We start from the raw sequence: 27,913 nt of genomic DNA, 5'->3' as shown, positions 1-27,913 counted from the left end.
TTCGTGCCCCCCCGCCCCCTCCCTTCCACCCCCCACCTCCCGGCGGACGCGCACGTCCCGTTCGAGGCGCTCGGCGGCCCCGGCGGCTGTCGGAGGATTGTTCCGAGTCGGCGGCGGTGGCGGCGCGGCCCGGGCCGGGCCATGGCCGAGTTCCTGCCCCCGCCCGAGTGCCCGGTGTTCGAGCCCAGCTGGGAGGAGTTCGCCGACCCCTTCGCCTTCATCCACAAGATCCGGCCCATCGCCGAGCAGACCGGCATCTGCAAGGTGCGGCCGCCGCCGGTGAGTGCCCGCATGGCGCCGCCGGGAACGGCCTTTGTGTGGCGGCCCGGCCCGCAGCCGCACCTCCGGCGCCGATCCCGGGCAGGCGGGCCCGGCCGGAGTGCCCCGGCGCCGCGCGGAAGTTCGGCCGCCCCCGGAGCCGAACGGGGCCGTTCCGCCGCCGTTCGCCGCCCCCGGCCGTCCCCCGGCCGCCTCCAAGTCGCTCCGAGTGCCGGAGTTGGCCCGGTTCTGACCCGGCCGCCCCGCGCTCCCCGCCGAGGTCTCTCTGCGCCTTCCCGCGCCGCTCGGTCACCAAAAGTTCCGGCGCCGTCCCGGAGCGCAGTTGGGCCGAGTGGCCCCGGAGCGGAGCGGCGCTCGGTGCTGCCCTCCATGTTGGCATTGTGGGGCCGCGGCCCTCCGCTCCGCGCTGCTCCCGGCCCCGCGGCGCCCGGCCCGGCGCTCTCCGTGCGGGGAATCTCCGTGCAAGTTGCGGCGCCCCGCGCTCCTCGGCCGGAGTTCGGCCGCCGGCTCCGCTCGCCAGACCCCGGGCCGACGCGGCCACCATTTTAGAACGCGATCCTCGCTGGGAAGAGCCGTGAGCTTCGTCCTCGTCCTCGTCGCCCGGCCCGGCCGCGCGGTGCGCTCGCAGTCGCGGTTCCGATTTTCTTTTGTTAGCTGACCCCGTTTGCCGAGAGCCGTTCGATCTCAGCCCCGCGGTCGGCGCGGCCGGGAGCGGCGGTTCCGTTACGGGGATAAACGGCCCGAATGGCGAGGAGCGGAAATCTGATTGCCAAGCGTTTGCGGATCTCCTCGTCTCGATGCGGAGCCGGGCCGGCACGGCCACGGCGGCGGAGCCCCGCACCTCCCCCAGCCGGGGCCGAGCTCAGCGCGGCGCTTTGCCGGCCGATGCTCGCGGTTCGGAGCCGCTCCTCGCTGCTCCTCGGCTCCGCGCTCCGCCCGCCGGCGGCCGGCCGAATTAAAGTGAAGTTGGTGCCTGAGCTGGTGCGGATCTTTGTGCAGGAGGAGCTGCGCCCTGGGAGGCTCTGCGTGCCCTGAGCCCGGCGGAGGGGATCAGATGGTTTTCATTATACGGCCAACGCTGAACTTATGTAATCTTTTTGAGGAGAATAATCTTTTTGGAGCGCGCATTGCCAACAGCATTGAGCAGTTGGGAGCAGAGCAGAATTTCTGTGGAGATGGGTTGTTGTGTTTTTTTTTTTGTGGTTTGTTTTAAAAATCTCATCTACGTTTCTCATCTGCTTGCACACAAAAACCAAAGCCTGACAATAAAAGCTCCTTCTGAGCTTCGTTATCTGTTAGAGAGGCAGAGACAAGCAGCTCTGAAGGAATTGCGACCGACTGCAACTGCGTCCTCAGCACGCTCCATCTCCACTTACAAAGGCCAACCTCCCCTCTATGATCCGATGGATTCGCTGAGCTGCTGTTCAGAAGTGGGATGAGGACGGCCGAAGCTCCGAGGGCACAACGCCCCATGGCTGTGCAGGGTTTGGCTCCCACCGCCCGTCTGCCCCGCGGTGGCCCTGTGGCTGCGCCTGCACCAGCATGGAGTGTAGAGGGAGCCCTTCAGGCCCGGCGCCTGACGTGGTTCCTGGCCTTCCTGGAAACAGGAGCGCGATGAATATTCAGCTGTTGGTTTCTGTAGGATCCGGTGTTTTGCGGGAGGTGAGCTGGGGCTGCGTCGGCCTTTTTGCAGAACTCCCCGATGGAAGGGGTGGGAATCGCCCTGCGTCCCAGTGGGGCTCTGGCCTCTGTGCTTGGCCTGTGTGGCTGTGCCATCCGGGGTCCGCATTGGAAAACAATTCAGAATTTAGTCCCTTTTTGCATTGATTTGGGCTTAAACTCTTGTATAATTATCATCTGGTGAAGCCGTGCTGTTCTACCTGACTGCAGCATGGGATGGCTGGCAGGATGGCAGGGCGGTCACAGCTCCGAGCTGCAGAGCACAAAGGGAAGAGCTCTGCGTTCTCAAGGCTTGTGGACGTCTCCTTCCTGGGAGCTGGGTGCAAGTGGGCAGCCAGAGCACAGGCAGAAATCAGTGCTGGAGGTCGGGGCAGCAGCAGGGCGTTGGGTGGGGGAATCACCAGGGATGTGACAGGAGGGAGAGCTGCTCAGGGGGGCTGGAATTTCAGTTTCCACTTGAGTGCTCCAGAGAAGCTTCCTTCCTCTTCGTTGCTGATGACTTGGTTTTGCTCTCGTTCAGGTGACTGTGGGATGCTGCAATCCCAGCGTTAACTCTTCCCTTTGGTATCTGATGGGCTGTAAGACGGAAGGGGACGGAGTCCATAGCGGGGTCTGTGCGATGGGCGAGGGGAGGTGGCTTCAGGCGAAAAGAGCAGGATTTCGATTGGTCACAGAGAGGCGGCGCTGCCCCGTCCCCGCAGCCCCCCGAGGGCAGGGCAGGGCTGTGAGCGCTGCTGGGGCCGGGGGTGTCCCCGTGCTCGGCAGGGAGTGGGAGCAGAGGGCCTCTGAGGGCCCCTTCCGATTCAAACCGTTCTGCGGTTCTCTCCTGGACGTGAGCCGCTGGTTCTGTGCAGGACGCGGCAGTGGCTGTGTGTTGGCGCTGCTGTAGGATGTGGAACAGCGCGCTGAGCTCCTTGCTGGCTGCCCTGAGCACAGCACAGCTGGGCTTTGCCTGCAGTCACCTCGTGGGGTTCGTGTGCCACCACCAAGAAGGTGCAGAGCTGTCTGCAGAGCAGTGGGTGCTGCACAGCCCGTCCATCACGTGCTTGGCTGGGTTTTCTTCTCTGAATTCGTCCTTTGTTAGGGTTTCTTCATTTTGGTGGTAAGTTGGAGTGGTGGTTTGTCCGGCACTTCAAAGGCTGAAGGGTGATGCTGGAGCACAGCGTGGCTGTTGTTGGACGGAGATGGCTTTTTAATTTCAATTAGTGGAAGTAAACATTCCCGCAGATTTCCAACACAGCTTCAAGAATGAAAGGTGGAAAGTAGAGCGTGTCCTGCTGTTCTGCTCCAGTTCTGCTCCAGAATGGACCCCTCTTTCCATTGGGTTGCGGAGCTGCTCTGCTGCAGTGAAGAAATAACTGACAGCAATTACTTCAGCTCTCCTTGCCGTGGTCATCAGTCTCAAATTATAAAATGCTGTATGACGTCCTGGCAGCATTACAGCTGATGGCTGAATGCAGCAATCGAGAAGGTTTGGGCTGTGCTTTGAATAATGCGAGGATGGAGGAGGGCGGCTGGGGTCCCAACAACCCGCAGGGTGCAGTGATGAGATGAAGGAGGTCTGTGTGAGGCTGCCTGCAGCTCGCAGGAGTTGGCACAGCACTTCTACACGAGCAGCTCTCTTCCAGTGGGTCTCATGGAGCTGGGGGGCTTTGAGCAGGGCTGTGTTGGTGGTTTTAAGTTCTTGGTGGGTTGGTGGGCAGGGCTGGGGTTGGCTCTGCTGTTTGCCCTGGCGCTGTTTGGTTCGGTCGGTCACACTGTCACAATCCCAGGGCTGTAAACGAATTGGGTGTGTGTCAGGATTCTAATTGCAGTCGTTGTGGTTCTGCAAAATTGATAATGTGCTGAAGGAATTGTGGATTGTTTCAGCTTTAATGAATTACAGTAAAGGAGGGGTTTCTGAAGGTCTTTCAGAACCTCAAGCCAACGGTGTCTGATCTCCACGGAAGGGTCTGGAAGGACAAAAGAGGTGACCTCATGCAGGTGGCAGGTTTGGGTGAGTCGTGGGGTGACCCCGACTGCCTCACAAGCACTGGATGCGATGAGGCCAGAAGCTCCCAAGTGGGACTCAGCGTGAGGTTTTCCCTTTAGGAACAAAGGGGCTGAGATCAGAGCTGGAGGGAGCGGGGTTGGTGGGGAATGGTGGTGAGCTGTGCTGGGCAGTGCTGAGCAGGGCACAGCTGGGGGGATTTCAGTGAGATCCAGCAGTGGGTGCTGCATGGAGCCGTGCTGAGCAGTGCTGCGTGCGGAGCAGCGCGGTGTGAGTGCAGCTGGGAGACCCAAAGCTCTTCTGGGCTGGGAGGGCTGTGCCTGCTGGACACTTGGACATTTAAAACCCCTCCTCCTTGTTGGTAGGTTTCCATTTAACGGAGGTTATTTTGTCTTTCTGTATGAAGTGTGGGCTGAACACGGTGGTTACCTTTGGGAGGGCTTCTGCTCAGAGCCGTGGCAGCCCTGTGGTGCTGGAGCTGCAGGTGGAGCAGCACCCATCCCTGCGGGCACCTGGGCAGCCTGAGCCACTCCAATAGCAGAGCCAGGAAAGGTCAGAGGAGCCCACTTACCTGTGTGCCCATCTTTGGTGCTCAGGGAGATGGGAAGGAGGAGGTGCTGCTGGTGGTGGCTGTTGGGCACAGCGCAGGCTGTGCTGTATTTCCTGTGCTTGTGAAATGCTGAAAAGTTGGAGTGAGAACGATGGGAGCTCCGTGCCTGGGGTCCGTCCTTCCGGCACAGAGCTCTGGGTGCTCGATCTGTGCAGCCCACTGAAAATTGGAGATGCAGCAGTTTATTCGAGAGCTCCCAGAGGTGCAGTTGTAGGGAGAGCCTTCAGATTGTTGCTGCTTTTCTGTTTGTTTGCTAAAGTTGAGGGAGAGAAACAAGATGGATCAGCTAATAAAACATTCCCTGCCCCCAGGCTGCAGCTCCACAGGGCGGTATGGGAGAGCCCCATGTGCAGGGTGCGCATGGCCAGGTGGGACTGGAGGCCCTGCAGTGGGACTGCGGTGCTGCAGCTCTTGGGCCTGGTGCTGGTGGCACAGATGGATGCTGACCTGGGGGTGCTGGGAGAGAACAGCGAGTGTTTGGAGCTGAGAGGTCGCCCTTACTGAAAGAACCTCCATTGCTGCCGACAGCGGTGGCAGAGATGGCTTCCAGCTCCCCGCCTCCCAGCCAGCGCAGGGCTGGGTGTGCTGCTCCTGCCTGTGGGTTGGTTGCTCAAGGTCCGATTGCTCCTCCAGCAAGCAGCCCTCCCAGGGCTGGGCACCCGGCTTTGCTGATGCAGAAGCGGCTGCTGCTTCTGAGCAGGATCCAGGCTGGTGCTCTGCAGCTGCTCAGCACAGACCTGGCGGTGCGTTGGTGAAGCTGCTGCCCTCGCTGCTCACAGCAGGGAAGCTCCTGAGCTGCCCTATGTTTTCCTTCCTGTGCTGGTGCTGCTCACTGTTGCCCCATGGCTGCTTCCTGCACTCACAGCACAGAGGCTGCCGTGTTTGCCACGTCCTGTGCTGGGGGTCAGACCTGGTTCCCACATTGCTGAGCTGCTGGCTGTGCTGCTCCAGAAGCGTCCTGCTGGCCTGAGATTTCACTGCTCTCCATGTTTGGAATTGGCACAGAAGCTCCTGAGTCTGGAGAGCCGCTCTGTGCTGCAGGCTCCTCTTTTGGCAGAGATTCTGTTGGGAAGGATTTGAGATTTTGTTTCCCGTTGTTAATCTGCGGTCCGTTGCAGAGCCCGGTTTGATCTCCAATGAGAAACACGGGAGGAAGGGGCTCATCTCCCCGCAGGGCTCTGCTGCCAGCTCTGCAGTGCACAGCCCTGCTGGCAGCGCCGCCCCAAGCGGGTCACAGAGGGATTAATTCCCCTGCACAGCTTTGTGGGTGAGCCTGGGCTCCGCTGATGGCGCAGGTCGGTTCTGCTGAGGTTCTGTGATCCAGGTGCCCTTTGAGTGTCTTTGTGGCATGAGAACACGCAGCTCAGTCCGACCTCAATCCTCTGCCAGCAGCCGCGTCGCACCTTCACACGGATGGGGAACAAAGAAATGTAGGTCATGTGTGCGGGGTGGGCATCCCAGCAAGCTGCTGTGTGAACAGAGTGCGTTTCTGTGGCAGAATTGCTGAGATCTTCCTTTGGATCTTACTACGCCGCTGTCTAGCAAAATAATGGAAGTGACGTGTCTCCTTTTTTTTGTCTACACGGGAAGGGTTGTGTCTGAAATGCTGCTTGCAGTTTTCAAAGGATGCTGAAGAAGTCGGAGAGGCTTCAGGACAAAATCCGGAGGAAGGTCTTTACTTGCAGCACTTGGAAGCTGCTCGTGTGCAGGGGAGCAAAAGGCGCGAGCTGTGCGCAGAGAAACGCTGTGAGCATCGCTCCCAGGAGGCGCTCAGGGATGCGAGCGTGGCTGGGCGGCCGTGGGGTCCTTCAGACAGCCTGAGGCTCCACGGATCTTAATGTGTTAATTTTTATTTTGCATCTTGTTCAGGAATTGAGGCGGTTCCCACATGCCAGGAACATGAGCTGCTGGGTGTTATTCTCGTGGGTTTTACTGACTTGCAGCTCAGGTTGAGGCGCCTGGGGCTGGGGAACGGAGCGCTGACCCCAGGGCTGCCTGCTGGCTGCGCCTGGATGCTGCAGGTGATGCGTGGGTAACCGACCTGTGGGGCAGGAGCTGGCTCTGTGTAAGTGGGCTCTGTGGGTGAGTTCTGGGAGCCCCAGGAGGGCAGTGTGGGTTGCAGCGGATCTCTGGTCCTGCGCCCTGCAGTGTGAGGGCAGCATGGCTCTGTGGGCTGAACAGCTCATGTCTGAAGGGTCTGCTGGTGAGCCTGGAAGCTTACACAGTTTTAATTCCAGCCTTGCTTAGCCTTCATGTACCAAAAATGCCCTGTTGGATCGCAAGACTTGTCCATACTGCCTTGGGGTTTGGGCTGCTGTTGTGTGTTGAACAGAATAAAAGGCTGGGAGTCCTTTGCCCTGTGACTGCACAGCCCTGCTGAGGGCTCTGCTGCTGGGCACAGCTGCTGCCATGGTGGGTCATTGCTTCCCGTGTTGCTGATGGCAGCTTTGGCACGGGGTCTCATTTCCCTGCTGAGGTGAGGAATGCAGCCTGTGACTCCGGCTGTTTCTGCTGTGGGAATGCATGGCACTGCAGTTCCTTCCTGGTGCAGAGCTCTCCTGTCTCAGAAGTGCTTGCATGTTATCTTCGTTCTGTAATTAGTGATAATCAGATTGCTTTATAAGTAATAAATTACCGTCAAGTTCAGATCAAATCTCGTGTAGTTCAGTGAAGCCAAACCGCCGCACGTGATGGGTGTCAGAGATCTGAGAGATAAAATCCCTTTGTAGTCGTATTTACAAATAACTGCAGTGGTTTGCAGGTATTTTGTTTCGGTGCTGATCCTCGGCTCTAATTGCTCGTGCACTGGTTGCTCCAGAGTGTTTGCAGATGAGGAATCAGGAGCTGGAAGCTCTGCTGCTCCGCGCTGCGCAGCCCCGCTCCCCTCCTGCCCTGTTGATGAGGCACTTCTGTTTTCCCAGGACTGGCAGCCTCCATTTGCGTGTGATGTTGATAAACTTCACTTCACGCCGAGGATCCAGCGGCTCAATGAGTTGGAGGTAAGCTGCAGAGCCAGGCGTTGCCCCCTCTTTGTTTTGTCCCGTCTTTAATGATGTTTCCCAGCTGATTGCTCGTGAGCTCGGTGCGACTTCAGCCAACAGCATTTGGTACCTCTGCACATCGGCCTTAACACACAGAAATCCTCGTGTTCCAGCAATTGCATGAAGGCCTTCCAGCCATAAAAAGTAAAATTGGTGCTTGTTAAAAGCACACAGTTCCACTCTTAAGTGGTCGAGCTCAAATTCTCAAGTGCTGTACATTTTCTGCCCTCATTTTGCGCATCTGCAGCATCTTTTATAAGTAGAAGAGGTGAAGCTTGCAGAGAGGGCTTTAAAAGCAAGGAGCCGTTTGGAAGGAACAATTAGAAAACGCGGTTGGTGCAAAATGTGTTTGTGAGCAACTTCCATTCACTGCTGGCGTCGACTCAGGCTGCAGGAAGCGGCGCTGGGAGCAGCAGGCAGGCAGGGGAGCTGTGCCTCCACGTGGCACGGTGTCACTCGTTGCTTTCCAGGCCCAAACCCGCGTGAAGCTGAATTTCCTGGACCAGATTGCGAAGTTCTGGGAGCTGCAGGGCTGCACGCTGAAAATCCCCCACGTGGAGAGGAAGATCTTGGATTTGTTTCAGCTTAACAGGGTAAGGCTGCGAGAGGGGAACCGACCTGGAGGGGGTGTTGTGTTGGCAGCTTTCAGGATTGGGCTGTGTGTGAGCGGGAAATGTTACTTCATTTAAAGCTGGCTGAGATAATGTGGCGAAGTAATAGGAAATGCAATGGTGGGGGTTTCCACCTGAGCATGGGGATGAGATGAGATGTCAGCTCTTCTGCAGATGAACCTGGAAGCAAATTGGTCGGGAAGAAACTTGTGTTTGTAACTGGAGGAAGCTGCTGAGCAACAGCAGGTAGAAAAGGCGTTTCCACTAGGAGCGAGGGAGTGAAAAGTCAGATAGTGTGGGGACGGAATCTGCGAGGGGGGATTGATGTGTGTCCTGATAGCGAGGGCTGGGGTTCGCCGCCCCGGGGTGGTTCTGCCCTTCTTCACACGTTGGGTGGCTCCTGTTTGCTGCTTTGAGCCCGTTCCATAGCAGCGCTGCAGTGAGCAGTGGCTGCCAGTTGCACATTTTAAATGAGCTTCAAATCATTTAAAAAAAATGGACAGTTTTAGACTCATAGAATCACGAGTTGTCTCTGTTAAAGCAGTGATTGCGTTGTGTCTGTTTCTTTCACACTCAGTGTGCCTTCAATGCTGATCACCTGGGTGTTAAACTGGAGCCGTTTTGTTCTCTTTCAGCTAGTTGCAGAAGAAGGAGGGTTTGATGTCGTTTGCAAGGAGAGGAAATGGACCAAAATAGCCACAAGGATGGGATTTGCTCCTGGCAAGGCTGTGGGTTCGCACATCCGCGCGCATTACGAGCGAATTCTCTATCCTTACAACTTATTCCAGTCTGGAGCAAGCCTGCTGGTAAGCTGTGCTGTGTCTTAACTCAAATCCTACCCGTGTCAGAGGCAGTCTGTTAATTTTGTGTCAACGGAAGGCTGTGCCATAACCTAAATCTCATCCTGACCTGTTCAGCCTTTCCAAAAGGGTGCCCTTGGGAAAGGGCCTGCAGTTTGTCGTGCCGTTCCAAGTTGTCATTCGTAAGACAGCGCTCCGTGTTTTCAGTTGGACCTACCAGAAGTGGAAGCTTAAGGAGCTGCCATTTCGTGCTGCTGCTTTGCCTTCTGGTTGCTGAGGCGGTGGGAAATGTTTTTACTTCAACAGTTGTTGAAAGTGTAGTTTGTAGATGTCTGGGTTTTCCCTTTGCTGAGCAGTGCTCTTTCTTTGCTCAGGCGCTGCACTGAAATGAGGCAAATTTTGCTATTTGTTGCTGTCTTTCTGTGTTTCATCCTTACTTTGTTTAGGAAAAGCTGCTTGCCTTCTAGATACTTGCTTTCAAGGATTGTATGTCCTCAGTTGCAGAAGGCGTAGAAGCTGTAGTGGAGGTTCAGGTTTCACAGGAGGATGTAATTGGAGGACCCAGAACTTAGGAGAGTTGCTAATTCCAGCACCATTCCGCCTGCCTTGGTGTTGATCTCCTCTTCTGTTCACTCCTTTTCATCTCCTTGCCTCTGAAGCACCACTTTTCCCTCTATCTCCTCCCCTTCTCTGTAATGTTTCTCAAAGTCTGATTTCTTTTGCTATCTGCAGAGAATCCATCCCTGTGCCACCGCAGCAGTTCTCTTGCAGTTCCCATCCTCTTTTCTCTGCTGCTGACAGAGTGCTGGTTGGAGCAGGCGCCCAGCGCTGGGATGTGGCTGCAGGCTGGCAGGGCTATTTGTGACAAAAAAGACTCCTCCTTTCCTTAGTGTTTGTTGTCCTCTCCTTCAGAAGCATCCAGTTCTGTCTCCTGCTACTGAGCGTCGAGCGCCTCAGTTTGTGCCCGACTTTCAGGAATCCATCCGGGCGCAGAAGCAGCTTTCCTTCCTTCGTGTCGTCCTCTGCTCTTTTGCTCTGGGTTCCCCCTGCTGCGCCCTCCCCTCCTACAACACACAAGAAATGTAACTGCTGCAGTTCCTGCAGGAGAAGCTCTGTCTGTTGAGCAGGATGGAGAGCAGTGTGGCTGCACAGCGCCTTGCTGCTTGCTGTGGGGCGCTGCCAGGGCTTCCTGTGTGCAGCTGGGAGCGTAAAGCAGCGCTGCTGGAGGAGTGTTGGGCTGCAGGGAGAGCTGTGCCAGGGCTGCAGCTCAGGGTCAGGAATGGTTTGGCATTTGGAAGTGCAGTTCCAGTTGCTGGGCAAGAAAAAGGGATTTTGAAACTTGTTCCAAACGGTGCAGTTAGAACTGTCACAAATCTTGTTTCTATTAACGCAGCACAGTAAGTAGGGAGGCCTGTTCTGCATTCTGTCACACGAGCCAGGACGTTGCTCAGCACAAAGCTCCCAATAGGAGCGGGGGCAGAAGTGAAGCAATCCTATTTCCAATTGTGTCTCTGCAGTGTCTGCAGAAGCCGGATCTCACCAGCGACACGAAGGACAAGGAGTACAAACCCCACGACATCCCGCAGAGGCAGTCGGTGCCGCCGTCCGAGAGCTGCCCTCCTGCTCGCCGAGCGAAGCGCCTGCGGGCCGAGGTGAGCGGCCTGAGCTGCTCTGTGTGCTGAGCCGGGGCTGAAGGGCAGCTGTGCTGCAGGGATGCCTGCGAGTTTGGTGTCTCCCCAGCCACCGAAGCACAGAATGGTTCGGGTTGGAAGGGAGCTGGCGGTGCTGCGGCCCCAGCCCTGTGCACAGCAGCTGCTCCCAGCCCGTCCGGTGGTAAATGGTGGTTTATCGTGGTGAAACAGATGCAGATATTTACAGCCGTGTGAATTGTGTGGTACCTGGAAAAGGAAAACAAGACAAACCAAAAGCAGGGCTGAGGCTGGGAGCTGGGAGGTGCTCTGTGGGTGGGCAGCCCTGAGTTGGAGGGGCAGCAAAGGTTTTCCCAAACACAAATGCAAAGCCAGAGTTTTCTGTTTAAGGGCGTTATTGACTCGTTCAGTTTTACTCTCTCCATTCCTTTTTTCGCTTCATCAGGCGACCAACATTAAAACTGAGTCTGATTCTCCAGAGGCGAGAACGCATAATCTGAGACGCAGGATGGGATGTGCGCCTCCAAAGTGTGAGAATGGTGAGCACAGGGAGCAGTGAGCGGGCTCCTCTGCCTCGCACACACCTGGTTTTCAGGCCAGGCTTTAATTCAGCAGTTGGAATGATCCAGTGCTGGCTCACGTGGACGCTGCTGGTGTTCAGATGTTGCCTCAGCTGTGTGTGTTGCTGCTTTCCTGCCATCCTGATGGGGTGGCAGAGCAGCTGATGGCTGCAGGCACACTGAGCACTGAGCACAGCCTGCAGCAGGGCTGAAGGAAGCAGAGAGCCCTGTGCAAAATGTAACATCCTGTGGCGATCTTAACAAGTAATAACAAGCAAAATAAGTGATGACCGGTGATGCTAAGTGTTCAATGTTTTATAATGGCTTTTTTTTCACCTGTTGCACCAGAAAAGGAAACGTACAGCACAGTGAAACTTACTGAGAAGAGAGAGCATGCTGGGGAGCAGGAGAAGGACAAATCCAAAGCCCGATCCAAAAAACCCACCAGTGCTGTGAGTATGCCCTGTGTTCCCGTCTGCCCCACGCAGCTCCAGGTGCTCCTGGGCTTCTCTGGGGGATGCAGTGATGTTTCCTGTCACTCATGTCGCAGTAAAACCTGTTGTGTTTTTCTTATCACGTGGCTGAAACAAAGCAGTGTTTGTGCCTGACGGAGCAAAGATGCTTGCAAAGCTTTGGGCTGCTGCAAAGCTGAAAATAACAGGGTAGATAAGCTGCTCTACCTACAGGAGATGTAATTTGCTGGTCTGGAATCATCTGATTCCTGCTGAATTGTTTGAGGAAAAAGTCCACGGAAGAGCCTGCAGCTTCTGTGTGCCTCTGAATGTGGGAGGCAGGCTGTGTAAACTGACAAAGACATGACACTGAGTGCACTTGCTTGAGTTCCATTGCAGAGAGGCAGTAGAAATGAATACACCTTGCTGAGTGGCACAGATGACGCAGTGACCGAGCTGCTCTTTGGCCATCAGTTCCTTCAGCACTCACCTCCCTGCTCTGGCCGTTTTTTGTTACAGGTGGATTTGTATGTGTGTCTCTTATGTGGCAGTGGTAACGATGAGGACCGTCTCCTGCTGTGCGATGGCTGTGATGACAGTTACCATACCTTCTGCTTAATTCCACCCCTTCATGATGTTCCCAAAGGGGACTGGAGGTGCCCCCAGTGTTTGGCTCAGGTAATTCGACTGATGCTGTAGGAGGCTGGAAATTCTTTCTGTTCTGAATGTGGGCTTAGGGATTGAAAACGCTGTTTGTTGTCACACGGCTGAGAAACAAGGTGAGGGAGGAGGAAAGGAAAATGAAGGCCAGGTGTGCTCCACACTGCACAGCTGTCATTTGATGCTCTGCACCTCAGGCTGCTGTGCGTCAACACAGCTGAAATTCCAAAGAATGCTTTGGGTTTTATGGTTACCTTCCTTTTGGAGTTCGAATGGGGGTGTCACCATATGCTGCAGTATGGAAGCTTTTGCTTTTTTCTTAGCTGTATTAGAGGAGGAGGAGATTATGGCGCTGACACATGGATTCATCTGTGTTCTTGTACACATTTACCCATCAGTTCTGTGCTTGGTGGATTAGGGGCAGATGGGCAGGGTGCTCCTCAGTGCCCCTTCTGGCTGTTCCTCTGCCGCTGTGATGTGGGGCAGTGGTCCCGTTTGGGTCTGCTTTCCTGCCCCATCACACAGGGCAGTCGCAGCCCCCCCTGTAAAATCACAGTGCGGGTGGTTTTGCAGTAACACATCGTGGAAATGATGATCTTTGTGATTGCAGGAGTGCAATAAGCCTCAAGAAGCGTTTGGCTTTGAGCAGGCAGCCCGGGACTACACACTGCGCACGTTTGGGGAGATGGCAGATGCCTTCAAGTCTGACTATTTTAACATGCCAGTCCACGTAAGCTCTGTTCTCATCCTGATGCCGTTACACAGTTTGAATTGTCTGTGCTTCTTTTAAATGTGGAACTGGGGGAGGAAAGGGAGAGAGGAGGGGAATCCTGGTTTTGTATGGGAAGAATTGGCAGATCAGAGGTTCCTCTTCATGCTGGTGGTTCCCGTGATTGGTGGCATCGTGGTTTTCTATTCCACTGGCTGCTGATTTTTTCACTTCTGGGAAAGCATCTGTGAGGAGGGGACTTTGTGCAGCTGCAGGCATCACTGAGACCCCAGGGATGCAGCAGGTCCGGCTGCGGCCCGCTGTGAGGCGTGCTGTGCGCTGGGCTTTGCTCTGTGTGCTGCTGGGTGCGCCGAGCGCCTGACCTGCTTCTCTCTGTGGTGCCCAGATGGTCCCCACCGAGCTGGTGGAGAAGGAATTCTGGAGACTCGTCAGCACCATTGAGGAGGACGTCACTGTGGAGTATGGGGCTGACATCGCTTCCAAGGAGTTCGGCAGCGGGTTCCCAGTTAGAGATGGGAAATTCAAAGTGAGACCAGAAGAGGAGGTGGGTCCTTATCAGCTCGCTGTGCTCGTTTGTATCAGCTCTCCAGTCGCTCGCTTTGGTTCGAAGCAAAACAATGGAACTGGTTTGCAGAGCGTTTGCTTTGTGTATCTGGTGTAGAGCTTGAAGAGAATTACATCAGTTTTGCAGAAATGAAATGCCTGGTGATCACACAGTAAGAGCCATAGGTTTACCATAGAAGTTATTTATTAACTTTGAGATAAAAAAACACAAAACAATCTCATTTTAACAAAGCAGGTCAGATAAGGTTACTGAAAAGAATCAGGACAATGGAGGTTCTGTTCCGTGACTGATTGACCCATTCCTGGTGTTTTTCAGTCGGGAAAGATGCTTTTCTTCTTCCTGTTCTTGTTTTTTTCACTTCATCTTTGTTAAACTCTTGTTCCATTTTCAGGAATACCTTGACAGTGGCTGGAACTTAAACAACATGCCTGTGATGGAGCAGTCTGTTCTTGCCCACATCACCGCAGATATATGTGGGATGAAACTGCCCTGGCTGTATGTGGGAATGTGCTTCTCTTCCTTCTGTTGGCACATTGAGGACCACTGGAGCTACTCCATCAACTACCTGCACTGGTGAGTGAGGGGGATTGACTGGGTGGAGCAGCCCTGTCCCCTTCATTCACCCTTTTCTGACAGCACTTTCTCAGAGCTCAGCTGAGGATGCCGTGCTGCAGCCCTGGATGCGATGCACTGCTTGCTGTGCTTGAACATTGGTTGTGTTTTGGAAGGGGACATCCATCCCCAGCTTTTAAAGCAACCATGAGAGGTGCAGTGAATGCCCTCAGGTGTTCTGTTATGCTCAGTGTGAAACTGGAAATCATGGAGGTTTTTTAAAACCATTCAGCTTCAGCCGATGCTGCAGGGTCCCATGAGCTGCCGTCCCTCAGGCCTTTGTTTCTCCATCACCTCTCCTCTTTGTGTGCACACCCTGCTCTGTGTCCCCCATTGCTTCCACTGTGAGGACTGGGATCCCAGTGGCTCAGTTCTTTTTCTCTCCACGTTTAAAACATGCTCTCTGAAATGCGGGCGGTGCAGAGCGCAGGGCTGGAGGAGGGACCTGCATGGACTGTGAGGGTTGAGGAGAGCACGTAACCCTTATGTTTCCTCCTGGTGAAATCCCTCCTTTTGACATGGGGCCCTTAAGCAGGATGTCCTACAGGTTTGTTGATAGTTGCCTGTTTAAATAACCTTGCAGGGGAGAACCAAAGACGTGGTATGGAGCCCCAGGGTATGCAGCAGAACAGCTGGAGGACGTGATGAAGAAGCTTGCTCCAGAGCTGTTCGAGTCTCAGCCAGACCTCTTGCACCAACTTGTCACCATAATGAACCCAAATACTTTGATGGCCCACGGAGTGCCTGTATGTTGGACTCTGCTGCTCCCCCTGACTCAGCCCTCTTTCATCTGCACTGAATTCCACTTCATGCTTGATAATTGAAGCAGCCTGTATTGCAGAGATGCTGGGGTTGTTTCCACACGTGTTGTGGCTTCCTTGTGTGGCGCAGTGTGTCCGTGTGAACGGGTGGGCAGTGGGATCGTTGTTTTGGGAACTGCTGGGCAAATCTTCTCTGGAACTCCACCTTAATGTAATTTCTGCATCTTGGATGGAAATGGTGGCCAGAGCTCCTGCTGTGCCTGTTTAATCAGACCCTTGTTTTTGCCATAGAGTTTCTGTCAGGGGGCCAAAACCTGTTAGTTCTGTTCAGCTTTGACCTGATGGTATCTGTGTTTTCTCCTAGGTTTATCGGACCAATCAGTGTGCTGGAGAGTTTGTGATCACCTTTCCAAGAGCTTATCACAGCGGCTTCAATCAGGGTTTTAATTTTGCTGAAGCTGTGAACTTCTGCACCGTGGATTGGGTGCGTTCCAAAACCAACTTCTTTTGAAGTGTGTGGTTCCAGACCCGTCTCTAGCTGCCATACAAGCAGCGTTTTACTGCTGATGTGCAAAGCTGGTCCCCAGCTCAGGAGGAAGTTGTTCCAGCGTTGCTGGAAGCTGAACGCAGAGAGCTGTGGCTGTCTGTGGAGTCCTGGTGCCTCTTGTTCTGTGCTCAGAGTTGGGGGTGCTGTTGGTAGGAGGGTTTGTCTCAGCCTTTCCCCTGCTCGTTTTTGGTTCGTAGCAGAAAGCATCAGGGCTGCAGTGTGCTTTGCACAAAGAGCTCCGCGTTCATGCTGCGATTTCTGTCCCTGCAGTTGCCGCTGGGCCGCCAGTGCATAGAGCATTACCGCCTGCTGAGCCGCTACTGCGTGTTCTCTCACGATGAGATGATCTGTAAGATGGCCTCCAAGGCCGACGTCCTGGATGTGGTGGTGGCATCTACTGTTCAGAAGGACATGGCCATCATGATCGACGACGAGAAGATGCTGCGCGACAAGGTTCAGAAACTGGTGAGCTGTGGGAAGGCTGCGTGAGCTGAGACTGCGCTGAGGGGCCGGCAGTCCTGCCTCCGCCTGCCCTCTCGACACATTTCTGTCTGCCTGATTTCAATGTCTTGTCTCTGAATGTTGTCCAGCTGATGCGTTCAGCTTCCGAAGGAAGGCACAGCTGTTTGTTAACCCTTCTGCAGGGGGTGACGGACTGCGAGAGGGTGGCGTTCGAGCTGTTCCCCGACGACGAGCGGCAGTGCTATAAGTGCAAAACCACTTGTTTCATGTCTGCCGTTTACTGCCCGTGTAAACCAGGGCTGCTGGTGTGCTTGTACCATGTGGAGGATCTTTGTTCCTGCCCTGCCTACCAATACAAACTGGGGTAAGCAGATAAGCTGTGCTCTGGAGATCGGTGCGGGGCTGTGCTGTGTCAGTGGTGCTCTCTGTGTTCTGTCTCCGGAGGTCCTTTGCAAACAGTGCTCTCAAAACAAAGTTCCTGTCATGTGCTCGTGCACAAAGATGCTTTCTGTTCAGCGTTCAGCTCTTGTTGTATGATGGCAGGCATTACTGAGCAAATTAATTTGCTTTTTGATTTATGGTAACGAGGTCATCATCGCCTGCGCTACTTCCAGTCCTTGTGCAGTAACCTCTGGTTTGCCTTTGTTAGCTCTCCTTCCTGCTGTCTTTTTTTGTCACATCTCAGCCCTACACAAACGTACCTTTGTGCTTTCTGGAGCTGCTGTGTGACCGATGTGGGTGAGGTGCAGCACGCAGTGGTTGCAGCTCTGAGCTGTGAGATTGCTGCTGTTGTATGGGCTGTGTGCTCTGCTCCCTCAGTCTCTGCTGAAGTTTGACCCCTGTGCTGCTGCAGGTACCGCTACACGCTGGAGGAGCTCTACCCAATGATGAACGCTCTGAAGATGCGTGCAGAGTCCTACAACGAATGGGCTTCCAATGTGAACGAAGCCCTGGAAGCAAAGATCAGCAATAAGAGAAGTAAGTGCCTTCCCTGTGACTGTTAAAATACTGATTTGATTTTGGAACTTTGGCAACTTTGTGATACGTGACAGTCGAAAGAGATGGATTGGATTTCATGGTCCAAAGTAAACGTTCCAGATCTTGTTTAGCTGGAAGTTATGTGAGGTTAGAAGTCGCTTTTCTCTTTCATACAAACATAACTGCAGTTGAAATATACTTATTGTGTTACACTGTTCCACCTTAACGTTTGAAGTCCATCCCTAAGGGACGCTTGTGCTGACGTGGTGTCTTCCCCAAAAGGCCTCATCAGTTTTAAGGCTTTGATAGAAGAATCAGAAGTGAAGAAGTTCCCGGACAACGACCTGCTGCGGCACCTCCGCTTGGTCACACAGGATGCAGACAAATGTGCCTCAGTAGCACAGCAGCTCCTTAATGGCAAAAGACAAACCAGGTAAACGCCGTTATGTTTGCAGCAGAACCCGAGCCACGTGTGTGTGGTGAGCGATGGGCGGTGGTGAAAGAGTGACACGTGAAAAATCTTTTTGTCTTTGTGGGGAGACTCAGCTTTCCTTCATGAGAGCCGTGCAGGGCTCCCGGTCTGCTCCACTCTGCTGTCGTTCCCTGGAGGCAGGAGGTGCTGGTGATGCTTTTAGGGGGAGCAGCTCCCTGTGAGCTGCACGGCACAGGGACTGGGAGCTGCTGGGGCTGCCAGTGCCACTGCATTCATTCCTGCTCGTGGAAAACTGAAGCGTGTTACCCCGGGTTGGTGATGCTGTATGAGAGCTCTGAGCAGGGCTCGCTCTTCCTTTGGCAGCACTTGCGGTGCATCTTCAGGTTATTTGTTGGTGGAACTGGAAGATGGGGCATTGTTTGGGTGTTCCATTCCTGGGCATCTGGCTGCCTGCTCCTGCCAGCACGTTCTGTGCAGAAATTGAGTTAAAGGGAATCAGAGCTGCGTTCCCATTGCAGTTGTGTGTCCTGCAGGGGTGTTGTTTTCCTCGTTAATTTAAACAACGCGTTGTAGGATCAGCTGGAGCCAGCATTGTAAAAGAGTTCTTTTCCCTCCTGCTCGTACTGGCTTGGCACCAGAGAGCTTTTTTTTAATACCAGCTAATTGGGTGGCACTGAGCAGCCTCTCATTTGATGCAGCGCGTTTAGGTAAAAATGAAAATGATGATTTCAGCACAGAGAGGATTTTTGAGAAGTGCCTGCATGACCTGTGCATACAGAACCCATTCAGAGGTGGGATTTGCTCTCCCTCGACGTGGGCACGGGGAGAGCTTCCTACAATGGTTATTGCAACAGAACTGCATGGTTTACCCACAATTGCTTTGTGCTCTGGAAAGAAGCCTGAGTTGGTTCTGTAACAGCTGGTGCTCTGCCCAAGCTGAGGAGCCGTTCCAGAGCATCGCTTCATGTGAAGGAGTGTTTTCAACAATAGTTCATTCTGCTCTCATAACTCGAGTTTCCCCTCATGTGGGCCCTGGGTTGGATGCCTTCGGGTGCTGCACTGCGTGAGAGCGACGAGAAATCAGAAGCAGATTTTGGAGTGGGGCTGATCAGGATTTAGCGGCATCTGAGGAGGTTTAACTGCGTGTGGTTGCAGGTACCGCTCCGGAGGAGGGAAATGCCCCAACCAGCTGACGGTGAATGAGCTGCGGCTGTTTGTCAGGCAGCTCTACGCCCTCCCCTGCCTGCTCAGCCAGACGCCGCTGCTGAAGGTAAGGTGGCTCTGGGGGATGCAGCTCTGTGTCGCCCCGCATCGGCCCTGCGTTCACCCCTGGCGCTGTGTGTGCCGAGGATGAAAGCTGGCAGGGCGATGGCCTTGGAGGCTCTGTCAGGTCTGGAATTTGGGATGCAGATATTGTAGAATTCTGTGTGCTTTCTTTTTGTTGTTGATAGCGTTGTTGCTCTGAAGTTATCTCATTATTTAAAAAGCAGGAGTCCAGGAATGGCAGACATCCAAACAGTGCTGTGCGTCTGATGTTCCTGAGCAGGGCGATAGCAGGCACACACAGCTGCAGCGTTCTTCTTGTTCTCTGCAGCCCCAAGGTGGGAAGTCGGAGTCACAGCTGAGCAGTGGAAGCTGCAGCTCCAGCACTGCTCAGTGGGCTCAGTGAAAGGACCTCAGCATAAAAGAGTTCACAGATCCAAACAGGGCAAAAGTGTGATTGCTTTTAGGAAGAGAAAGGAGGAGAATGAAGGCAATTCCAGCTTAGGATTCATACCAGTGCCTGAGTTCTCACGATTGATTCATGCTTTGAGCTATCTCCAGAAAGGCTTTGTTTCCATCATGGAATTACACGGATGTTCTTCATAAACATCCCAGAACAAAGCCAGGAGATGGCACCAGCAGAGCACTGGATTTCCCTTCAGAGCCTTTTGCTCCTCAGTGTGACACCCATCTGATGGCAGAGGTGTTGCTGTGGGGGAGGTGCTCAATCTGTGCTGTGTGCTGAGGGTCCTCCAAGCACCACAATCATCTGCTGTGCACACTGTGCATGGTGACCTGGTGGCTGCCAGCAGAATTAAACTGAATGTTTAAGGCTGTGCTTCGATGTGTAGGAGACCTGGCAGTCTGGTTTGTTCTGTTTCATGGGTGCATTTGTGCCTTACAGGACCTTCTTGATCGCGTGGAAGCTTTTCAACAGCAAAGCCAAAAACTGCTCTCAGAAGAAATGCCGAGTGCTGCAGAGCTGCAGGAGCTCCTGGACGTCAGCTTTGACTTCGATGTGGATTTACCCCAGCTTGCTGAGCTGCGGGTCAGGCTGGAGCAGGCCCGCTGGCTGGAGGACGTGCAGATGGCTTCGTCAGAGCAGAACTCTCTCACTCTGGATGACATGAGGCGCCTCATCGACTCCGGTGTCGGCCTGGCTCCCTACCCAGCAGTTGAGAAGGCCATGGCAAAGCTGCAGGAGCTGCTGACTGTGTCCGAGCACTGGGATGACAAAGCCAGAAACCTGATAAAGGCCAGGTAGAAGCGGGACCTTTATTTGCTGTTTGAGATGAAAATGGTTGGCTTTGTTTCCAGAGGGGCTCCCTGTTGTGTCTGTGCTGTGGTGGAGGGGACGGAGATGGGGCTGAGCGACAGCATTCCCTGCTGTGCAGCCCTTTGTCCGTCAGGTGGGAGATGGGTGCCCAGGTGGGGCTGAGGCAGAGGTGTATCACCGACTGACAGATGTTATTCTGTGGACTGGGCTGCATTCCCCTCCCAATGCACGGTGGGGTGCATTACTACTTTTAAAGTAGTGCCATCAGAACTGGGTCAAAGTTTGGTTTCAGCCTCCAAAGTAGAGATGAAGTTGAGTTTGTACCTTTTTAAACGATCAGAATCAAACCGTGAAATGCTGAGAAGTCGTAGAACCATTAAGGTTGGAAAAGACCCCTCAGCTCGTGCAGTCCAACCTTCATCCCAGCACTGCTGTACCAATAAACCATGGCCCTAAATCTCCCAGGCTTTCCTGGGAGCAGTGCTCATCTGGAGCCATTATGACAAGAAAGACAAAAGGGAAGTCAGTCAGTCACAGCAAAAGCCTCAGATGAGCTCAAGGTGGGTAACCAGTGGTCCTAGCACAATTTCAAAGCACAGCTTGAGTATGAATCAGATGTATTAACTTACACAGCTTGCTTTTCTTTGCAACTGCTGATCATTAACCTGGCCAGAAAGCAGGAGGAAACGACGAGCCATCTGGAGCAATGGCTGCATTTGACATTATTTGATATCCATGGGAACAATGCATATCCCACCAGTTACATCTAGGATCACAGAACTGTCCTTATCTGCTTTCTGAAAGCAGGCTTCTCGTGTAGAATCTTGAAGCTGATTCTGCTGTGGGGTTTGGTGCATTGGAGCACCAAAGGTCTGCCCTCAGGAGCTGGCGAATGTTGGATTTCCCTGCAGCCCAAATGTGTAAACGTTTTTGGAACAGCCAGCAGATCGCTTCCTGTTGTTAGCATTGCCAGCAGGAGTCTTCAGCACACAGACAAACCTTTCTTGTGCCCCACGTGCTCAGTGCACATCTCTGTGCTCGGCGCGGCTGCTCTGGGAGCCCCAGGTGCCGTGGCCATTTCACATTCTGAGCTGTTTCTCCTGGCCAGGCCACGGCAGTCGCTCAGCAGCCTCGTGGTGGCAGTGAAGGAGATAGAGGAGATCCCTGCCTACCTCCCCAGCGGCGCGGCGCTGAAGGACGCGGTTCAGAAGGCGCAGGACTGGCTGCAGGAGGTGGAAGCTTTGCAGGTGAGTCAGCGGAGCTCTGAGCTTCTCCACGGGCAGAAGGAAGTGCTGTCAGGTCGCTGCTGTGTGCACAGGGCCGTCAGCAGTGCCTGCCTGCAGCACGGCATGCTGTGCTCCGATGGCACTGCTGTGGGTAAACGAGGGCTGTCCCCCTGCCCTGGGCTGGCTGTGAGCCCTGACTGGGCGTGCTGATGCTTTCAGGTCAATCCAACCTGAATTGGGATTTTAATAGGGATTTATTTAAAAAAAACAAACACAAAACAACAAACTCTCATCGGCATTAAATCCTTCAAAAGGCCAAAGTGCATTCCAGGTTTGCTAACTTTTGTTTGACGGCTGTCATGGGAGGGCTTAAGCGAACTGCCTTGGGTTGTGGAATTCTGGCTGCTGGGGATGGAAACTCGTCTGTGTGTGCCGGGGCTTCTGGCTGCAGTTGCATGCAGGTGTCAGCAGGCGGCTGTGGGGCCATGCCCAGCAAAGCTGAGGTGCCCGAGCTGTGATTGTGGTGCTGGAGGTTCTGCACAGCAGATCTCAGGCACCCCGTCAGCTCCTGTTGTGGCAGTGAGCTCTGCCCGCTCTGCTCCTCATGCGCTGCCTGCAGTGTGGTGCACAGAGCTCCTCAGCCCATGGAGCGTCCCCCAATTTTAATCCCGCAGGTTGGAGGACGTGTGCCCGTCCTGGACACGCTGGTGGAGCTGGTGACGAGGGGCCGCTCGATCCCTGTGCATCTGGACTACCTGCCACGGCTCGAGTCCTTGGTGGCAGAGGTGCAGGCGTGGAAGGAGTGTGCAGCCAACACGTTCCTGTGTGAGAACTCCCCGTATTCCCTTCTGGAGGTAAGAGAGCTGCACAGCACCGCTGCAAAGTGTGTCCGGGTTGGGGATTAACTCATCAAACGGCAGATGTGACCTTATAGGATTGTATGCTGATCTTACAGTGATCACGCTGCGCTGTGCTTCTAATTCTAAACTTCAAACACAGGGGGTTGGGCCCTCAGTTTTCCACCTTCCAGCTGCCCTCGATTCCCAGCTGACCTTGCCCTGGAGCCCGGATCTGTGGTGTAAAAACAGCAGGGATTCCCGATCCAAATGGTTGCACGTGGCTGTGTGAGAGCAGCGTGGCTGCAGTCAGGACATCGCAGCCATGCCGCCCCTCTGCCCACCAGGTGCTGTGTCCCCGCTGCGACATTGGGATGCTGAGTCTGAAGAGAAAGCAGAAGAAGCTGAAGGAGCCGATGCCAAGCGCGAAGAAGAAGAGCACCAAGCTGGAGAGCCTGAGTGACTTAGAGAGAGCTCTGTGTGAGAGCAAAGACACCGCGTCGGCGGTAAGCACTGCGGCTTCTCTTGACCTGGAGTTTCTTCCAAGTTCTTGCAATCTGTTTGCATTGGTTGTCGTTAATTTTGCAAGGGAGGGGCTTTGTGTCTCTGGTCCTGGCGGAAAACAGAACTGTGAAATCTCATCGCTGCATGCCCCGATTGCTGCCCCTCCAACGCCGACAGCTCTGAGGGGAGGCGGGCAGGGATGGAGCTGAGCAGACAGGAGACGCTCCTGGGCGCGCGGGGCTCCTCGTGGTGCAGCTCTGACATCTCACCCCTTCTTCCCAACCCCGCTTTCAGATGGCGACGCTCGGGGAGGCGCGGCTCAAAGAGATGGAGGCGCTGCGCTCCCTGCGGGCGGCCAACGAGGGGAAGGTGCTGCTGTGCGGCGAGGAGGACGCGGAGCTGAAGGTCTGCGTGTGCCAGAAGGAGCCGGCAGCTCCCATGATCCAGTGTGAGCTCTGCAGGGGGTTCTTCCACACCGGCTGCGTTTCTGCACCCCACGCCTCGCAGGCTCCACGCGTGTGGCTCTGCCCGCTCTGCCGCCGCTCGGAAAAGCCGCCCTTGGAGAAGATCCTTCCTCTGCTGGCCTCCCTGCAGCGCATCCGCGTGCGGCTCCCCGAGGGGGATGCCCTGCGGTACATGATAGAGAGAACTGTGAACTGGCAGCACAGAGCACAACAAATGCTGTATTCAGGGAATCTAAAACTTCTACAGGACAAAGTTGGCTCAGGATTGCTGTACAGCCGGTGGCAGAGCACGGCGGGGCAGCTGCCAGAGACAAACAAGGTGAGGGATGTGGTTGAGAGCAGCCTTGAATGCCTCTCTGCTTTTTGGTGCTCTGTATCTCCTCACAAATGCTGGCGAGACAGACTGCTGATGTTTTCCTTTCCAGATTTAAGGAATTAGGGTTGTTAGCCACAGTGCATGTCCTCCAGCGACAGCTCCTGTTCTGTCCTGCTGGAGTCCTGAGGACAACGGCTCCTGAAGGAGCTTTTCTTCCTTCTGCTTCTCCCTGCTTCTGGGCACTGATGAGATGCCACTAATGGCAGTTGCTGAGCTATTGTTTCTAAGAGCTCTCAGTATTTGATTGGTCTTTGTGTTCTTATCTTACAAGTATTTGAATCTTGTATAATTACTTGTATATTTTGTGTACTTGTATACTTAGAAATATTGAATCTTACAGTTGGGAACGGAGACACAAACCTTCCTGAGCTCTGAGCTCTGCTCAGATCAGGTGGTTTTCAGCAGAGGGTCTTCATCCCTCCATCCCTCTGTGTCACTTACACTAAAACTCCCAGGCTGGACCTTGGCTGCAGCTGCCTTGGGTTGAGCTGCAGTGTTTGAAGTGGGATCCTGGGACAGTTTGGGACTTGCTCTGGTGAAGAGGTCTGTCAGCAAAAAGGGCAGGGCAGCGCAAAGTGTGTCACAGTCCTGGTGTTCCTGAGATAATAAACGCAGGGGGACAAAGCCTGAACCGAAAGGTCTGTGCAGCAGAAAGGACACAAACCAGTCGAAATGACACGCAGTGTTGCTTTCAGGCTCTGCCTGAGCAGCATGGCTTCTGCTTGTCCCACTGCCCGGGGCTGGGGCTGCTCTGTGCTGCCTGTGCGGCCGTGCTGGGGCTGCACTTCTGGAGCAGCAGCAGTGAGGGGGCCTGGGCAGAAGCTCACTGTGACCGTGGGGTTCCGTCCCTCCTTGGGTTGAGCTGTGAGCCAGAACCTCGCTCTGCATGGACTCTGAGTTTTCTTTTTTGGCCGATGTTCTTGGCGCTGCCCTCCTGTCCTGTGCCTCCCACAGTACTGCAGCCCTGGGGTGCCACACAGAGGGGACAACGGGGTGTGAGAAACTAACCTGAAAACCAGCTGTGAGCAGGGAAGGTGAAGGGGGTTTATAAAGGCACCCAGATGCTCAGAGTGAAGGTTGGGTGCCCCTGTGAGAGGTGTCAGGAGAGGCTCAGGAAGGAGCTGAGCCAGTCGGGATGTTGAGCCTCCAAGGGCTGTGGAGGTGTCACCATGGCCGTGCTGAGCAGGGACAGCATGCAGTCACAACCAGAACCAGCAGCTCCAGCCCTAATGCTGCCCGTGTTCCAGGTTCAGGATGAGGGGTTTTAGGGATCCTGTGCAGGAATGCAAGTCCCCAGCAGCTATGAAAGAAACGAGTTCTGATTTTTCATTTTGCAGCTATTTGACGCTTCAGACCGAAATGCGTAACGAAAATCCTGTGCGCTGTGTTCTGCTTTGTTTTCTAGGTGTCTCAAACAATCGGAGCTATGTCATTCTCCATGCCTCATGACTGGGATAACAGAACCATATATTTACATTCTCCATTTTCTGCAGGACAGCAATGCATCCCACTTCATGGTTCGTAATCTTCACTTTGATAGTTTTCTTTCCTTTTCTTTTCTTTTTCTCATGTGTTTGATGGAGGAGAGCTCCACGTCCAGCCTTAGTTTCATGCTTCCAAGTAGGAGCGCTCTGTAATTCAGTGCCAGTGAAACGGGCCATGGCTGTGAGCTGCCCTCTGTGCGTGCTGTGGGGTGGGGGTGGTGCCCATAGGCAGGTTTCAGGTGCAAGGCTCATCCTCAGCTCTTCCTCCTCTCCTCTCTTGGCTTCACTTCTGAATTCCGCTCTGTTCATCTCATCCACTCGTGCTGCAGTGAGACCACGACACTGATTTGTGTCTTCAGAGGAAGGAGAACGATGGCAGTGCTTTGCCATAGGGCTGGTACAAACCGCAGGCAGGGGAGGATGAAGTCACAGTGCTGCTCAGTAACTGCTGTGGAAACTTGTAACTCTCATTTTAACTCTGCTGTTAAAAACGAGCGGCGAAGAGGGAACAGATGAGAGTAAAATTGTCCAGTTGCAGATTTAAAGTCTTGCACGGGTTGTGTTCTCATCGGTGCTGACACGGAGGGATTCCTTTTCTTCTCTCCTTGCTGGCAGTCGTTAGCACCGAGCTGGACGAGCTGATGATGGAAGCGCAGCTGCTGCAGGTTTCTCTGCCTGAAATACAGGAGCTGTACCAGATCCTATTCACAAAGCAAAGCCCCGCTCTGCAGGCTGAGCAGAAAGCATCGGGAGGGCCGAACAATGAAAAGGTGAATGTCTGAGTGCGGGGCAGTGTGGGCATCATGCTGGGTGTGTGAGCATGGAAGGTGCTTCCTGTGCCCAAAAGCAGTGGAGAATTGGTAAGGTGTCCAATCCATTGGATGTCATTTGGGGTCTGATGCATTTCTGCAGTTTGAATCTGGATTTTGTGATCCCCCCTCTTCATGATAAATACATCTGTCCCTGTGCTGAGGCCCTGCTGGCTGCCCCTGGGGCACTGCGTGGACAGGAGATGAGAATCTTCTTTCTATAAACTCTCACTGAAGTGTGACCCCGTCCTTCGCTCCCCTGCGCAGCACTGATACTGACTGCTTGTACTGGAGACTCCTCCTAAGCATGGGGTGTAGTGAATGGAGCTGTGTCCATCCGCTGTATCCTCACCGTTTGTCAAATCCCTTTCTGACAGAACGAGTGCTGCCGGGGCAAAAAGGATGGAATGAGTTACATGGAGAGAAAAATGAAGCGCCGTTTCGAGAGAGAGAGCTTCTGCGAGGAGAAGAGAGCAAGGGTCAGAAAAATGAGAACGCCCAAAAAGAAGAAACTGAAACTGAGTCACACAAAGGATCTGAGCAGCAGCAGCAGCAGGATGGAGAGGGAGAGGGAGCGGCTCCTGGAGGTGCAGCGCAGCAGCGAAAGCCATTTGGTTCCCTCCGACACGTCGTTCTCTGAGCAGGAGGACTCTGAGGATGAAGATGCCATCTGCCCTGCAGAGACGTGTCTGCAGCCCGAGGGAGAGGAGGTGAGTGGAGCTGATGCCACTGAGCACCGGGAGCTGCTGGTCTGCAGAAATGCTGTTTGCAAAGAGCGGGAGGCAGCGTGAGGGGTGTGAAGATGTCACAAATCACACCTCTGAATTCCCCAGGAGCAGCGGGGAAGGGGAGCGGGGCTGAGCATCGCAGCAGTGCTGTGGGGCTGGGAAGGGGCGGGAGGCTGAGTGGGATGTGTTCACTTCCACTCCTGAAATATGGGCACAGAGCCCTGGAGCTCCGCTGCGCCCATGTGTGCTGGAAGATGGGGAAGGATGGCATTGCCCCCAGTGTGAGAGGCTGCATTCCCATCCATATTGCTGCCCTGGGTGGCAGAGCTGCAATGGGAGGGGAGGGCGGCTCTCCTTGGCAGGAGCCGGGCTGCAGTGGTTTGGCTCCTGGCATGCAGCAGTGCTGTGCCCTTGTGGGGATAAATGGGGTTGAAAAGTAACTCCTGAGTGCCGTGCCTTTGTCCGCTGCCTCTGACCCGCAGCATCCCTTCCTCCCCAGGTGGACTGGGTCCAGTGCGATGGCAGCTGCAACCAGTGGTTCCACCAGGTGTGCGTGGGCATCTCCCCCGAAATGGCCGAGAAGGAGGATTACATCTGTGCCAGCTGCGCCGGGAGGGGCTCCCCGTACCGCAAGTGAAAGTGCCCACAGAGCCTTCGGGACTCGAGCAGGGAGAGCTGCGGAGTTTTCCATTGGGGCTGCAGGGGCTGTTTGGAGAACCAGGCTGCAATTGGTGCTACTTCTATCCTCACGGGATCATTTTCCAGAACTCGAAACGATTTTTGACACTTTTTGTATTCTCCCTTTTGATCTTTGTGGTTGTGGAGGTTTGCAAAGCTGGCTGTCGGAGCGGGGGGGTCTCGGCCGCCTCGAAGGCACTGCTGGGGCCGTGGGGCCGTGCTCCTGTCCCTGCACAGCATCACCGTACCTCTGGGATTTGCAGCGCTTTGAATCCTGCGTGGAGCACGGAGCCCCACAGCGCGGGCTGTTCCAGGCAGTCCTCGTTGGAGATCCCTGTTTACTCTGTTATCAACTCTTTGGAGACTTTTAGGTTTTGGGTTTTTTTTTGTTTTGTTTTGTTTTGTTTTGTTTTTTCTGTTTTTTCCCACTTTGTTTTTGGTAGATTTAGGTTTATTTATCTGAGCAATAACTTCTATGTCTGGTTTCAGCGACTGGAATGGCAGCTGGGGACGGCGTGTTGCTTTTAGCATTGGTTGATGTACAGAAAGCAGGTGGTAGATCCTAGTGTGACTGAGGGGCCGTGATGTAGAAGACAAAAAAAAAAAAAAGAAAAGAAAAAACAAACAAAAAAAAGCTCTGTAAAGTAATTGCCACAGCTGTATTTTGGCTTTCTCCTTTTTTGGGTAGCTTGTATCAAACGTTGCAGTTTATATTGTGGAATAAACCCCTGGTTATGTTATAAAATTAAATGTTGGTGTTTTTAGAGAACTTCCCACGCAGTTCGTTTCCCTCTGGCTGCTGCCGAGGCTTCGTGGTGCCCAAAACAAAGAAAAAAAATCCGTTCATCC

The 27,913-nt window shown here is 54.2% G+C and overlaps 1 protein-coding gene across 1 annotated transcript; it reads left to right on the top strand.

The window, feature by feature from the left end:
* The first annotated feature begins 121 nt into the window (after positions 1–121).
* On the top strand, positions 122–27,809 carry KDM5B (lysine demethylase 5B). Its single transcript, XM_042887125.1, has 27 exons — positions 122–279; positions 7,481–7,558; positions 8,071–8,193; positions 8,847–9,017; positions 10,529–10,663; positions 11,106–11,199; positions 11,569–11,672; positions 12,192–12,350; positions 12,943–13,062; positions 13,448–13,606; positions 14,019–14,200; positions 14,823–14,985; positions 15,365–15,484; positions 15,818–16,012; positions 16,192–16,373; positions 16,863–16,987; positions 17,270–17,420; positions 18,576–18,690; positions 19,588–19,943; positions 21,068–21,206; positions 21,860–22,039; positions 22,369–22,527; positions 22,820–23,308; positions 24,771–24,882; positions 25,465–25,619; positions 26,036–26,368; positions 26,886–27,809. Exons 1-27 carry the CDS (start codon positions 142–144, stop codon positions 27,021–27,023), a joined length of 4,575 nt encoding a protein of 1,524 aa, XP_042743059.1. The 5' UTR covers positions 122–141; the 3' UTR covers positions 27,024–27,809.
* Positions 27,810–27,913: the final 104 nt, after the last annotated feature.

This window comes from Lagopus leucura, unplaced genomic scaffold (assembly GCF_019238085.1).
Source record: "Lagopus leucura isolate 7727_CA_CO unplaced genomic scaffold, USGS_WTPT01 Super-Scaffold_100073, whole genome shotgun sequence".
Classification (NCBI taxonomy): domain Eukaryota; kingdom Metazoa; phylum Chordata; class Aves; order Galliformes; family Phasianidae; genus Lagopus; species Lagopus leucura.
This window is presented reverse-complemented; position numbering and strand designations above follow the sequence as displayed.